The 15,477-nt window shown below is 43.0% G+C and overlaps 1 protein-coding gene across 5 annotated transcripts in view; it reads right to left on the bottom strand.

Annotated features, from left to right (window-relative positions):
* The window catches only part of ANKRD17 (ankyrin repeat domain 17), a 143,527-nt gene extending 129,227 nt beyond the window's left edge, over positions 1-14,300 (bottom strand). For 2 of the 5 annotated variants that reach the window (XM_084758429.1, XM_084758428.1), the window contains exon 1: positions 13,785-14,299. In XM_084758429.1, the coding sequence (XP_084614555.1) occupies positions 13,785-14,168 (384 nt within the window). In that variant the 5' untranslated portion in view covers positions 14,169-14,299. Of the gene's footprint in view, positions 1-13,784 lie in introns of all 5 variants that reach the window. The other 3 variants (XM_084758434.1, XM_084758433.1, XM_084758430.1) reach the window with 2 other exon arrangements.
* Between the last annotated feature and the right edge of the window lie 1,177 nt (positions 14,301-15,477).

Consider the following 15,477-nt stretch of genomic DNA (forward strand, 5'->3'; position numbering starts at 1 on the left):
CACACACAAACACTTATGTATATACAGGAGATGTAGCTCAGTGTTAAAAGTGTTTGCCTAGCATGTACACCAGCTTTAGATTCAATATTTAATGAGTTTTTTAAAAAACTGAAATACTTTACAAAATATTCCCAGTCTACCCTGCACTAACACTGTGTGGAGACAGCAGTTTCAAAGACAATCTAGACCAGTGGTTATCTTCCTGTGGGGTACAAGACCAATGAGGTCATCTAACAGATATCCTGCTTATCAGGTATTTACATTACATTTCATTAACAGCAAGAATTACAGTTAGAGAGTAGCAACAAAATAATTTGAGTGAAGGCCGGGGTTAATAACAACATGAGGAAGTGCACTGAAAGTGGCCACTGCATTAGGGAGGTTGAGAACCACTGCTGTAGATGAAACCAAAGACCACGTAAAAGGGCACTATAACTGACTGCCACTCTTCTTAATAAAAGCTTTGTTTGTTTCTTTGTTTTGCTAGATATTTATAAAGACAGGGAAGAAGGAAAGAAGTCACGCCTGCACAGAAGGAAAAATTTTCAACCAAAGACTTCTCCATGAACCAGGCATGGTAGTACTTGCCTATAATAAATCCTCAAGTGAGACAGGATAGTATTAAGACCTTGCTTCCCCCTACCACCGGGGAGTGTGTGTGTGTGTGTGGGGGGGGGGGAGCAGGCATTTAATCAAGTGAAAAGTACTTAATATATACTAGGCCCTGGGTTCAATCGCCTATACAGCAAGCCAACCAACAAACACTTGGATTACATGAAAAATACATAAATTGGTTTGTCAATCATAAGCCACTCACCAATGTTAGCTACTTACAAAGAAGATGAGAAACTGATTAGTCTAAGTAACTATAATTTTTTGCGTGTGTACAGAGATGTTCACGTGTACATGTGTGTGTGTGTGTGTGACTATGCGGGCCAGAGGTAAACTTGAAGCCATGTGTCTCAACTGCTTCTCCTGATGGTTGAGGCAAGCTCTCTCTCTTAACCAGAAGCCCAGCTAGACTGAGCTCATCTAGGCTCCACATCCTCAGCACTGGGATCACAGGCACGTCACCCTCGGTTTTAATACTAGCCCCTATTTTGTGAGTGACTCTTCAGCATATACAAATGGGGTACTTAGAAAGATGAACACACCAAGGAGATATACTATGACTTATTATTCTACTTCAAACAATGAGAAAGGAGAGGGTGTAAAATGCCTAAATCATTCATTAACTATTAAGTTTCTCTCTTCCTCCATGAGCCTATATGAATGTGGAATTAATTAAATGTAAAAAAGAAAAAGAACAGCCAAGAGGTAAAAGCCACCAACCGATGAACATATGAACAAAATATGATACACACTAACAGTAGATTATCACTCAGTGCAGCTCCATTACAGAAAGGGAAGACAAGGCTAGCCTGCATTAGTTCCAACAGTGGACATTATGGAGACATTTAAAACTGGCACAGTAAGGAGAAAAAAAAGAAAAAACTTGGCATAAAAATTGAAAACCGCACTAGAGAAGCAGAGGCAGGTGAATAGCTGTGAGTTCGAGGCCAGCCTCGTCTACAAAGTGAGTCCAAGACAGCCAAGGCTACACAGAGAAACCCTGTCTCAGGGGGGAAAAGATGACAAAAATAATATACTGTCAATGTGACAATTTAAAAATTAAATTTAATATAAATTCAGTTACACTGACATATAGAAGGTAAAAATACCAAAATCAATAGTGTCCATACTTCCAAGAATAATTAAAAGATATGAGAAGATACAATTTGTTACAGCAATAAGAACTATAAAACAATCCACAACAAATGTGTAAAAGCTGTATAAAAACTGCATAACGTGCCAGATGGGGTGCACACCTTTCATCTCAGCACTGGAAAAGCCGAGGCAGGTAGAACTCTGTGAATTCAAGACCAACCTGGCTTATAAAGTTAAGTTCCAGGTCAACCAGGGCAACACAATGAGAGCTGGAGACCCGCAAGAGTTAAGAACTCGGGCTGCTTTTCCAGAGACCTAGGCTCGTTCCCATCCCACACATAACTGTAACTCCAGTTCCAGGGGATCTAACACCCTCACACAGACAGACATGCAGCAAAACACCTGTGCAAACTAAACTGAATTATTAAAACCAACCACACAACTCTACAAAGGCGTGTAACTTCTGTAAAGAGCGATGGATAGCATGAAGAACAGCAGCATACTGTGTTTATGGGTCAGACTGCTCAGTACTTACTAGACGTCACGGCATAACGCATATCCTATCACAATGCATATCCTATCATAATACATACCCTATCACAACATAAATAGAAGATTTGTGCTGGTTTGCAAACGATAATCTAGAGCATATCTGGCAGGTCAGAATCCAAATTTCAGACAAAATCATCAACTGACAACTGTCTTCTAAAACATTAAAGCAGCCTAGAGTATTACACTTAATCATATGAAACCACAGACACTCATGACTTGTCACTCAGAAATACAGCAATTTCTGGAGGACGAAGAGACGGCTCAGTGGATAACGTGCTTGCTGTGCAAGATGAGGATCAGATTTGGGTCCCCCCCACCCATGTTAAAGCTGGGTGGGCACAGCAGCTGATCTGGTAATCCCAGTATGTAAGAGGCAAACACAGGGTGTAGACCCCTGGAACAAGCTGCCTAGCTAGACCAGCTAAACCAGGGAGTACTAGGTTCAAGAGACTGCTTTCAAAAACCCTGGACCTCCACAAACACAAGTCCCTGTCATCAGAACAGACAAGGCATTCAGGCAAGCATGCATGTACACAAACACACACAGCCCTTTTACAAGTGTTAACAAACAGGCTTTAGCTGGGCGTGGTGGTGCACGCCTTTAATCCCAGCACTCAGGAGGCAGAGGCAGGTGGGATCACTGTGAGTTCCAGGCCAGCCTGGTCCACAAAGTGAGTCCAGAGCAGCCAAGGCTACACAGAGAAACCCTGTCTCAAAAGCCAAAAAACAAACAGGCTTTAAAATCCACTCAAATATTTACTGCTAAAGTTTAACAAAGGATCAATGTGGGGCATCTGTTTTTCATCCTAATCAACTTAGAAGTAAAAATGGAAAGGCAGAAGAAAGGGTGCAGAAGGGCAGGTCTCCCTCAAATACCTAGAGAATTGAAGAAATCTACTTTGAAACCTCAGGGTTAAGAAAACTGAAGAAGGGCTGGAGAGATGGCTCAGAGCGCGGACTGCTCTTCCAGAGGATCTGGATTCGCTCCCCACCCCCCACACGGCAGCTCCACTTCCAAGGGATCCAATATCCTCTTCAGACCTTCACAAGCAATAGGCATGCAAGTAGTGCACTGACACACATACAGGCAAAACGCCCATAGTCATAAAATAATAAAGAAAAATCAAGAGCCAGGGGAAGACTACCCTAGGCAAAAGACTCCAACACAAAATGTCAGAGGTTCTAAGAACCTTCTAGCTCTGAATGGCAAAAAGATAGGATGAGCTAAAAGGGATACAAAGTGATAGTAGAACAATGGAAGCAGCCATTGAAAGTCTTACAGCCCAAGTTAAGAGCTTCAATCTCAAGTAATGACCTACATTTCAGAAAGATTAGCCCATTTGTTACATAAGGACTGAATGAGATATAGGGAGAAAAGATGGAAAAGGAAAAGGGAGGAGGTGAGGGGTAAATAGGGTAAGCTAACGTGCCAGGTAGGAGACCAAATTAGGAGGGTACTAAGAAATTTAAGTATAACAACAACCAACACCAATGGGCTGGCAGCAACAACAGCGTCATATAGGACTGGAGGTTTTATGCTTTTCTTTTCCATTCTCCCACCATGCCAGTTTAGCTATGGAAACTATTCCACGACTGAGATCGGAATAAGCTCCTCTAATTTATCGTCTATATGGTAAATATAAGCATCTCTTTCAAAAGTGGAACCACAGCCTACCCTAGGCCAACAAGATTATTTCAGGATATCAATAAAGACATTTTCTCTTGTATTGTTAGCTAAAAAGACAGGGCGATCCTAGAACTTTGTAAGATATCTGCCAAAGTCCACCACAGCCCTTCTTTAGTATCAAGTCAGTTCCCCACAAGCTCTCTGGGCACAAGCCAAATACTGAACTAAATACTAAATTATGAAACTAAGTTCTGATCAATGGGATATAAACAACAAGCAATATTTACAAATTCTTGGTTACTCCTTAAAAGGAGTCAATCCACAACCATCCTTCTATTTCTTATTTCTCACAGGCAGCATATTAATTCACTATGGCTATCATACAAAATAGCACATACTGGATGGCTCAAACAGCATTCATTTTCTCACAGTTCTGAAGGTTAGACCTAACCATATGACCTAATTTGACCGTAATTACTCTTTAAGGGCTTTATCACTAACCACAGACATAGCCTGAGATACAGTCCAGTCCTGGTCATCGGGGACATAGACATTTTGGTTGGTAACCTGTATGTATGACACTGGACTTTTTGGTCAAATCAACAATGCAAGGTTCTGTGCTGGTGGGAATGTTCTCTATCTGAACTCTTTGATATGGCAGCCATGGCCATACAGGACTACTTAAAGTTAGTTTAAAATGAAATATATATATATATAAACTCAGACTCTTAGATGCCACTAACCACAGTTCGAGGGCTCAGTAGCCATGTGTCTACCGTCCTAGGCAGCAAAACTTAAGGGTGACATAATAGCTAAGACAGCTAGGACCTAGATCTGTGGTAGATGCTTACAAGGACCACGCCTGGGGTATCAGAGAAAGGGAGAGCACAAAAACAACACAGTAACAGCAACAAAACCACTTCTACCCAGTATGGAGCACATGTCTGAAGTCTTTTCACGCCAATTACTCACCCAATTCCTCAATACAGAAATCATAGGGCATTAACCTAGACTTCTAAAATCTCACAGTACTTGGAAACATATGCCAAGATGGAAAGCAATGGCCTCTGGCTATACCTGGGAAACACTGGGAAATCCTTGCCTGTAATAGCAAAAAGGGCACAATACATATCTATTAAGTACATGCTCTGAAAAAAAGCAGAAAAACATTGGAAGGTGCTATGACCAATAATAACAAAACCGTAAATTTACTGTAAACAGTGGGAAGCAGAGGCAGTCTGTGAAAGTAATGCTAAGGAAGCCTAAAGGAGCCTAGACTACAAGAAACCCAGTGATTGGATACTTCTCAGGCTAGACAAGGCTACTTCCATATGCTAAAATACTCAATAATCCTATGACGTAAAGCATTTTTCTTCCTGCCAAACAGTAGCAAAGATCAGGCTGAATGCTGTTTTCCTAGCTGTGATGGCTTCTGATGAGACACTCTAGTTAGGCTAGTGTAAGAAAGGAAGGCAGCATCCAGTCTGCAGCAAACAGTATCTTCCTCCAATCAAACACTAATGCAGCTCCTGCCTTGAGATTTTGAAGATGTAAATCCCCAATCAATTAACTGTAAGCAAGGGTGATTTTTACTAATCATGACCTACTCAAATGAGCTGTTAAAAATCTTATTCTTGCTACCAAAAATGGAACTCTGAACAAAATCTGAGTCTATAATTGTTCTCTCTTCTACTATTCCTTCCTAAGTGCTTAGGGAGAACAACACCAGCCTTGGCCATCAATTTCAGCTTCCTCACAAACTTCACATCATAACAGCTTCCCAGACTGGCTTACTTAAGCAGTCCTTAACATCTTATAAGACAATTAAGTCCCTTTAATAAATCTCTAAAGGCTAGCTAGCTTTCTTTTATATATATATATATATATATCCTACCTGTTTTACTGCTCTGATTAATTCCTGACTGATAATCAAAACTACTATTTCCAATATCCTATTTCCAAGTAGCCAGGAAACACAAGGGAAAGGAGTCAGACTTACCAAAGAAATAAATAAGAAGTCAGAATGTTTAAAATAATAATAATAATAATAATAATAATAATAATAATAATAATAATAATAATACAGCAATAATATAGATCTTCTGTTATACTGTTTTATGTCATATAGCTCTGATTTGTCAGAAATCTGACAAAGTTCTATCATCAAACTACAGTAACGGTCTCCAAAAATGTGATCAGGGCCTAGCTGGTAAAGATACTTGCTGCCAAGCCTAACAGTCTGAGTTCCACCCCCAGCATCCATAGGGTAGGAGAGAAAGTCATCCTCTGACCCCCACAGGTATCTGAGTTCCACCCCCAGCATCCATAGGGTAGGAGAGAAAGTCATCCTCTGACCCCCACAGGTACACCACCACCCTGTAAGTCACAAACCTGAACTCCATGAGCTACAAAGCAATGATGCTCCTAGGGTTCTCATACCCTCCAATGCCCACTATATTTCAAACATGATCGAGAAAGTCACCCAAAAAACAGAGCTGAGGGCATAGGCAACAGTCAGAAGAACATTCCTCCCAAGGGCAGAGTGCACAAGGAACGTTCACAGCGGCCAGCAGGACAGCTGCCCCAGAAGGACCTCATTCACCTGGACCAAGGGCGCTGAGTGCTCCCTTCCTCTTCCTCCCTAAGGGAACACTGACCACACTTACCCTTTTCCTAGTCATCATTATACAGTGGGTTAGGCAAAAGAGGAGTCGCTTCTTTTTCAGCTTGCTGAGTATTCAACTTGTAGCTTCCACTTTGAGCTGTATGTAGTAGCTGGGTAGGATTTTGAATTGGTTTTGGTTTTTGGTTTTTTCAAGACAGGGTGAGAGCCTGTCTTTAAAAAAAAAAAGTTATTGCTAAATTGTATTTGTGGATGTTTACTAAGTTAGTATTAATTAGGTATGAGGAAAATATTGGGTGGGCAGAAGTTTGAGCTCAGTTATCAAGAACAAAAGTTTAGACTGAAAACGTAAATTTTAAGGCTTATAGACAAAATAACAAAACAGAGGATGAGACAAAAATCACCTAAGATCAAATTCAAAACAAGACCAAAAAAGAACAATCAATAATCAAAAGATGTGCACTATGTGGGTGGGGGAAGCAAAATGATAGCAAAAGACAAGCTAGTAAATACGGAAATAGAAGGAAAAAGAAACAAGGAAAGGTTGACGCTCTCTTAAGAAGTAAGACTGGCCAATGGTTGAGTGGGAAAGAAATTAACAAAACAATTGAATCCTCTGTCCAAAAGGAGTACCACATTATCTCTGAAAAGCTTTTAATACCAAGAAAAATAGTCTATCTTTACGTAGGGTCAAGGGAGGTCTCGTGTGGAGTGTTTAATGACTCATAAAATACAATTTACTAAGCGAAAATGCTTTTTTCATACTGGGAAAATATAAAGAGACTATATGGAACAACATAAGAATACTCGTAAATAGCACCAACAAATCACCAAGAAAAAAAGAAGACCAACCAATATGTAAGGAATGAAAAAGGAAATTCTTGAAACCAATTCAAACAAAAACATAAAATCAGTCAATGTTCTGGCCAGGTAATGGTGCCACACATCTGGCTTCATGAAAACCAAGAGTCTATGACTTACAAGAAAGAACTCACAAGCCACTCAGATTCACAAGAAAAAAGAAAAACAGCAACTACTTTTCATGATAGGCTTTCTCTATCCAGATTGCAAGTCAACAACCCCTATTTTAAAGAAAATATATTACTTTTAGCATAATAAAGAATAAATGAGCAAATGAGCATGTTTTGAATCAAACAAACCAAGGATCAAGCCTTATATCTTATTAGTATATCAATCACTTATTAGATATTCATCCCTCACAAAGTCATTTAACCCTTTTATTTTTCCAAGATAGGGTTTCTCAGTGTAGCTTTGGCTGTCTTGGACTCGCTTTGTAGACCAGGCTAACTTCGAACTCACAGAGATCTGCCTGCCTCTGCCTATAAGTACTGTTAATAAAGGCATGGGCCATCAAACCTGGCTCTTAAACTAGTATCTTTGCCTGTAAAATGAATGCCTCAACATTCAAAAGAAAAAAAAAATTGGAGGACTCAGGGGTATACTGGTCAGAGGACCACTTGGGGGAGTCAGCTCTCTTCTTCGACTGTGTGTGTTCCAGGGATCCAAGTCAGGGCATCAGGTACCCTTTAACCCTGTGAGCCATCTCACTGGCCCTGCCCCAAACTTTTTTCAACTACTGAAACTCACATTCCTTAAACAGAAAATATAATTAAGCATTCAATAATCTCATTCTTACATTTTCCCAACCTCTGTTTGCTGACTGGTACATTTTTAACTTACATGTCTTGAAAGTTTGGGCCAGGGTATGGGAGGATAGAGGGAGGATGGCAGTACACACCTTTAATCTCAACACTTGGGATTAAAGAGGCAGGTGGACTGCTCTGAGATCGAGGCCAACCTGGCCTACAAAACTAGTCCAGGACAGCCAAGGCTACACAACCTTTTCAACCCTGTCTTGAAAAAAAAAAGTTTTATTTACCACTGCTTAATCAAAGCAGATTAAGCACACAGTGGCAACACCAGGCTTTGAATAATGAAATAAATATGGTGACACCTTTATAGAATTAGGGAGGAGCTGGAGCTGGCTCAGAGGTTAAGAGCACTGGCTGCTCTTCCAAAGGTCCTGACTGCAATTCCCAGCAGCCACATGGTGCCTCACAACCATCTACGAGATCTGGTACCTTCTGGGGGGCAGGCACACATGCAAGCAGAATGTTGTATACATAATAAATAAATAAATCTTAAAAAAAAAAAAGATTTATGGAGAAAGAGCTAGGTGTAGTAGTGCACACTTTTGATCCCAGCAGTCAGGAGGCAGAGGTTCTGGAAAGCAGGGCTGTTACATAAAGGAACCCTGCCTTTAAAAAAAAAAAGAGAGAATTATGAAAAAGTAAAATGAGAAAACTTTATTAACTCCTTTCACTTTCTTAATGATGCTATAAAGTAGGGCCTATTACCACCATTTACATACAAGAAAAATGAGCTAGAGGTCAAGTAACTGAACTAAGACCGCAGAACCAGAAAGTGATGGGTCAAAGAGCTGGACACACACTCCACACACAGTCCATGCTTATGACAACTAGCGAGGTCTTCGCACGCAGTGGACTCTCAAGTACTAGTTCTTACTACATAGTTAGAACACAAACCTAAGTTGAAGGCTTAAAGCACCTACCAGGCATTCACTAGTCAATGGTGATTGGTTTAACTTGTCTTCTGTCTACTACCTAGATTAGAGTTTCGTAATTCAGAGTAATTAAGAAATTGAAAGACTTTGCTTGGCATAGTGGTGCACAGCTTTAAGGCCAGCACTCAGGAGGCAGAGACAGGTAGGTAAATGTTGGTAAGTTCGAGGCTAGCCTGGTCTGAAGAATGAGTTCCAGAACAGCCAGAGCTATATATTGAAACCCTGTCTTGAAATAAACAAAAAAGAAAAGAAAGGAAGAAATTGAAAGATGTTAAAATCCAAACATCCACTACTCATAGGCTCTGGATACAAGAAAACAAGAAGGAACTCTATTCATGGCTTCTTAAACGAACTCCAGACTCCCTTGAACATTATCTGTATGTGGTCCCTTTTTTGTTTTGTTTTTAATCAAGTCCTCTTTAAACAGAAGACAATAATTAAGACAGAAAATCTTCAAAAGATGATCCATTTTACAAATAATGCTACATCAGTTGAAAAAACAGAACTGGGAAACAGTATGGGCAAGTTTCTCTGGGCTGAATTTATAACAGAGGGACCTAACATTCTCTATTACTAAGGAAATTAGATTCAAGAGTCTAACTTGCAATACTTCCCCCTTAGCCTTCATTCTTAACTATCTCTTTTATAGCTCAAGGTCTCCTCCCCTTGCAAATCCCTTCAGGGCTGTCAGCACTGATTTACTCACTGCCCCCACTGTCTAAATTCCTTATCTCTTAATTTAAGAATCACACCTTTCCTACAAACACAGGTGGAATTCTGGTCAACTTCCACCACACTTATATTTTATCCTCCCTCTTGAACAAAAACACTGCTCTTGACTTAAAAGTTCTATCTTAATATTTCCTCCCTTTGAATTCTGCTTTAGAAAGAACTCACTTCGGGGCTGGCGAGATGGCTCAGTGGTTAGCAGCACCGCCTGTTCTTCCAGAGGTCCAAGTTCAATTCCCAGCAACCACATGATGGCTCAAAACCATCTATATAATGTGATCTGATGCCCTATTCTGCAGATAAAGCACTCAGATACAATAAGTAAATATTTAAAAATAAAAAATAAAAAAAGAAAGAGCTGCCTTCCACGCATATCCCAAAGTGTGCGCAACAGAATACAAAATTATTTCTGAATGAAGTATAAACCCTTGTGAGTTCATTCTTTTCTTGGACCATTTAATTTAGTCCACTAATTTCAAAAGAAGTACAACATGGCTTCTATATTGCTAGTTAGTTGCCCATTGGGGGGCTTTTCTGGCCAGTAGATGAAAAGCATAGTGCTTGGCAGCACTTGGTAAATACGCCTGACCCCGGATCGTGTGTATTTGACTGGAGCAGGACTTTAGGCATTGGGGCATCTTCCTTCTCTAGGGAAAGTGTGATTTTGATTTTTTTTTTTTTTTTTTTTTTTTTTTTTATTTTGGATAGGGTTTCTCTATGTAGCTTGGCTGTCCTGGACTCGCTTTATAGACCAGGTAGGCCTCAAACTCACATTGATCTTCCTGGCTCTACCTCCCAGAGTGTTGGGATTACAAGTGGGCACCACCATGTTCATTTATAACAATGATGAGGAAGTTTCTGGTTACTAAAACCCACTTAGCCTTGAGAGAGAGAGAGAGAGAGAGAGAGAGAGAGAGAGAGAGAATATGAGAATATGAGAATATGACATTTTCAGTTTAGAGCTAAGGTCTTGTATCAAAAAGGAAGAGACAAGGAAAGCTTCTGATCATTTACATTCTTTCCAGGTATAACTAAAATTATGCCACACTGGAACATTACCATGCTATTCTGAGACACTTAGCCCCCAAAGGGTCCAACACTCATGTGTAACTAGGAATTGGGACCAGGTATCTCAACCTACAAACAGAGTTTTTATTTAAACTCATTTTCTCCAGGTTTTTTTTTTTTCCTCTTTCAACAGACACAGAATATCCAGCTAACATTCCTTCAAAACCACCAATATATTTTTTGTCATGTAAAATCATCCTTTACGTTTTCAAGTTACACACTGCAAAAGGATAAGCTTTCATATTCCCTCCTAATCTTCTGATGATTTCTACTGGAGAATTAGTTCAAGGACCACATTATCTGCATGTTTAAATTGTGTAAGCTAAACAATGATTTTGGAGAAATGAACAAAAAGTACACTTCTAAAGTCCTGAAAATTAAACTAAGGAGACATGTCAGGACACTGAAAGTGAAAAGAAAGTGTTGCACAACCCACCCATCTGACTTTTGGCACACATCACTGTAGGGTTTACTTCTTCACTTTGATCAAAGTGTGGAGGCGAGTGCAAGGGAACAGCTCCTCTCTTCAGTCTTGTCCCATTAGAGGTTATATTCATTTTGTAATGGCTCAATTTTCCTACACATACTTCACCCAACAAATGACAAACCTATTGCTTTTCTTGTGCAAAGAGCAGTACAAAACACATTAATAATCAAGAGTGTCTTAGTTGGTCAAATATATGTAATACTTATTTTCAGATGAAAAACCCCAACCTACAAAATTAACATACCTACAAGCTTTGAGCCATTTACAACTTAAGACATTACTAGGCCATGTTCCAATGAACAAATCTACCCAGGTGGGTACAGTTTCTGGCAGAAAAATCTCTTAAGTATTACATCAAGTACATGACCTTGTTCCAAACCAGAGCTTAATGTTAGAAAACTTAAAATCTTTTTTAAAATTTTTTTTTATTAAAGAAAACTTAAAATCGTAATACTGTATTTTGCTTACAGCTGCTAAACCTGAAATTCAGCACCAGTTTTTAATAGGCCAGAAGGCAGACACAAGGAGATAAGTCACCACTCGCAAAGTGCACTGTTCTCACCAAGTCTCTAAAAATCTTGATTCCTACTTCTGCAACTATCAGACATAACCAGTTTGCTTGTTTTTAAAGTAAAGAGGCTGAGCTGTATTAGAAAATGCTTCCCACTTCTCAGAATTTAAAAAAAAAAAAAAACTACTTAATCCATCAAAAAAGAGAAAAAAGATTCCATTACAACTTTCTTATCATTGTTTCAATACTGAAGTTTTGTTTTCTGTTTGTTTGACTTAACGGTGTCTAGGGCCTTAAGACCTGCTAGACACTAAGTCCTGCCTCTGTTGCTTCTAATGAAGCCTGGGCAACATACTATCCCAAAACAGCCAAGTAAGCAAGTAAAAACTGCCCATACACACTAGGCCAAACAAAAATAACCGAGGGAGAAGCTTTAGTGTATATAGTCCTACACTTAGAACTCTATTTTTATAGCTTCACCTAATCTAAGGTTTTTTAAAAAGTGGGTGGGTTTTTTTTTGGGGGGGGTGGTGGTTTTTGTCTTACTGCTAACAGGTGATCGCCAGTCCCTTTCCAGTCCCTTTCCAATCTGGATGAAGGGGGGAAAAGAAGAAAAAACTAACTCAAAAAAAGAAGGCAGTACTTCCGGGTAATTCAATTAGTCTTCCCTCTTAAAACTAAGTTTTATTCAGCTTTTACAGCCTCTTCCCTCTGCTGCCTCAAATTACTTCTTCCTCCATATTAGAATGGAGGACGCTTCCATTTCATAGCATTGACAAGAGGGTTAGTTATAAAAGCACCAACAAGTGGTAAGTGGTGGTTGGCTACCAGTATGGTTCACTGAGCTTTTGGGTTAAAAGGCCTTCTTTGAAGAATAAGGTCCTACCACGCCGCCTGTCTGTAGACCCAGGAAAAACTATAAACAGTTATGAAACCAGATCACTAGGACAAATCATAAGGCCTCCGTACCTCAATCACTACAACCAAGCCTGGGGTGCAATGCAGACGCTTCTCTCCACTTACAGACAGATAGGCAGATGATTGATAGACAGATAATAGATAGATAGATTGATAGATGTATGGATGGGTGGATGGGGATCTGGTTTGATTATTTCTTCCTAAGGGAGAACCTGGTATTACATATGCACATAAAGTATGAAACATTTTTTATGTACTAAGTCATCTGTAAATGCATACAGACATAAGATCGGTTCAGCCAAAAGATCTCCTAAATCGAGGAAGTGAAGATTACTTCAGCAGCCACAACAGTCAAAAGGGAAAGGAAAAAAAAAAAAAAAGCCCTGCAGCAAAAAACAGTATGGAAAAGTACAGCTTCTCACGTGTCTCTCGCAGACACAAATACTTAGCCCCGAGTCCATTACAATCTTACCACCCCTCCAGAACTGCTCTCCTCCACCTCACACTGACAGAAAACTACCAACCTCGCCGCCATCGTTTCCCCAGAGACTCTCCTACCTATTATCTTACCCCTCCCGCTTTAGCTCCGCCCTCGCCCCGGGAATGAGGTGGCCTTACTGGCCCCAGAGAGACCACCCTCCTGCTCCAACGTGCAACCCGGGAGTCTAACCTATAACCCCCTCCCCCGCCCTTAACCGTGTGAAGAAGCATCCTAGGATAACAAGCTCTTCACTAACTCAGTGCACTCTGTGGTCCTCCCACCCCCACGTGTCAGCTACCCTCCCCCACGTTCCCACACCTCACGACTCAGGCCGAGCAAAGAAAGAGGGCAGACCAAAAGCCTGGTCCCCAAGACCGATCTTAAACCCGGAGGGCTCGGTCCCACCGTAAGTCCCCTCCCACCTTAGGCCCTCCACTGTCCCTTCCTCCCTCCTCGAGGTGAAACCAGGCCCTTGCCTCAGAAACCTCCTCTTCCTCGTCGTCGTCGTCCTCCTCTTCCTCGCTGTTGTTGCTGCTGGTGCCGCCGCCGCCTCCACCTCCTCCTCCGCCGCCGCTGTTGTCGCTGTCGCTGCTGCTTTCGCTGCTGCTTGGGGGTCGGCAAGTCCGGTTCCGCTTGGCCTTGTGGTGCGGTTGCTGCGGCGGCTTCTTCTTCAGGAGCAGGTCGCACACTCGCACCATCCCACGAGGAGACGAGGCCGAGCGAGCCCCGCCGCCAAGCTCCGCCGCCGCCGCTGCCGCCGCCGCCGCCGCCGCCGCCGCCGCGGGGGGGGCTGCCACTGCCGCCGCCGCCGGGGGGCTCCCTTCTCCCTCGGCCGCCGCCGGAACCGTCGCCTTCTCCATCCCCGCGGGAAGAGGGAGGGTGCGGACGGGGGAGGGGCGTATGGGGCTGTGCTCTATAGCGACTTCGGCCGCGCCGGGGCCGACACAGCTCTCCGGGCCGCCGCCGCCGCCGCCGCTGCTGCCGCCGCCGCCACCGCCTCGGTCACCTCTACTGCTGCCGCCGCTCCGCCAGCTCTCACCTCGTCTCGCGATACCAAGGGCGGGGAGCTTGGCGACGGGAGGGAGGGAGGGAGAGAGGGAGGGAACGAGCGGGAGGGCGGGAGGGCGAGGTGGAGGGGGGGGGCAAGGCGGAGCACGGACGCCTTGCCCGGGAAAGCGGAGCAGGAGTCCCAAACGATCCGCCCGAGCGAGTGCGCCTGGAGAGGCTTCCGCTGGGGAGGCGGTATCGGAGCGGGGGCCGCAGGCAGGGGGCCACGGGCGAATGATCGAGCGCCGGGATGGCTAGTCTTCTCCTCGCTACTTCCCCCACACACAGCCCTGCAGCCCTCCCTCCTTCCTTCCTGGCTTCTGATTAGAACGCAGCCGCAGGCGGAAGCGCTGATGACGCCATCAGCCGGCGCCCCGGCGGCTGCGCGCGGATCGCTGGCTTCCTGTCCTAAAGTGCGGTTTCGGGGGGTCGTGGAATCATAGGGCCCCTGCGAGCGTGCCGGGGTGCAAGGGAGCGGAGGCTGCGGCATGGAGAGCGTGGGCCCGGGCGGAATGGGAGGCGCGGGCGGGAGCGCGGGCCAGCTGTGCTAGCCGGAGGCCAGGCTGCCAGATCCGGAAGGTGGGGCCTCGCCCCGGACCTCCTAGACGGACTTTTCCTGCCTGGCCATTTTCTCCACCGCCAAATCCAGAGGACTTTGGTTTTCAGAGATGATTACGTGTAAGGAGAGTAATTCCTGTCTTGTCCAAAAGAAACTGTGTCTCCTCAACCATACCTTGGAGAGGTCCTGTCCTTACTTTATAAAACTCCCTCGCTGGAGTTTGGGTCTCGGATCACAGACTTCCTAAACCTGACTTTTACACGTTTGTAATATGAAGGAACTAGATTTAGTGAAGTTTAGGACCATGCAGATCCGAAGAGGTGCATATGGAGCTGTGCCAATATTGTATGTTTTTCTCCATCTTGAATTGTGAGATCATTTCAAGTGCCTGGAGAACTTGGCAGACCATTCAAAATGTAGCTTTCTTCTCGAAACAGCGTCGCCACTGTAGCCCAGGCTACTTTTGAGCTGGCGATCTTCCTTACTCCGCCCCCGAAGTGCTGCGATTATATAGCTTTTGCACACCCACCGCGTCATGTTTGTGTAGCTTATTGAACTCAGAA

The sequence above is a fragment of the Acomys minous genome (assembly GCF_964271855.1).
Source record: "Acomys minous genome assembly, chromosome: 15".
NCBI lineage: Eukaryota > Metazoa > Chordata > Mammalia > Rodentia > Muridae > Acomys > Acomys minous.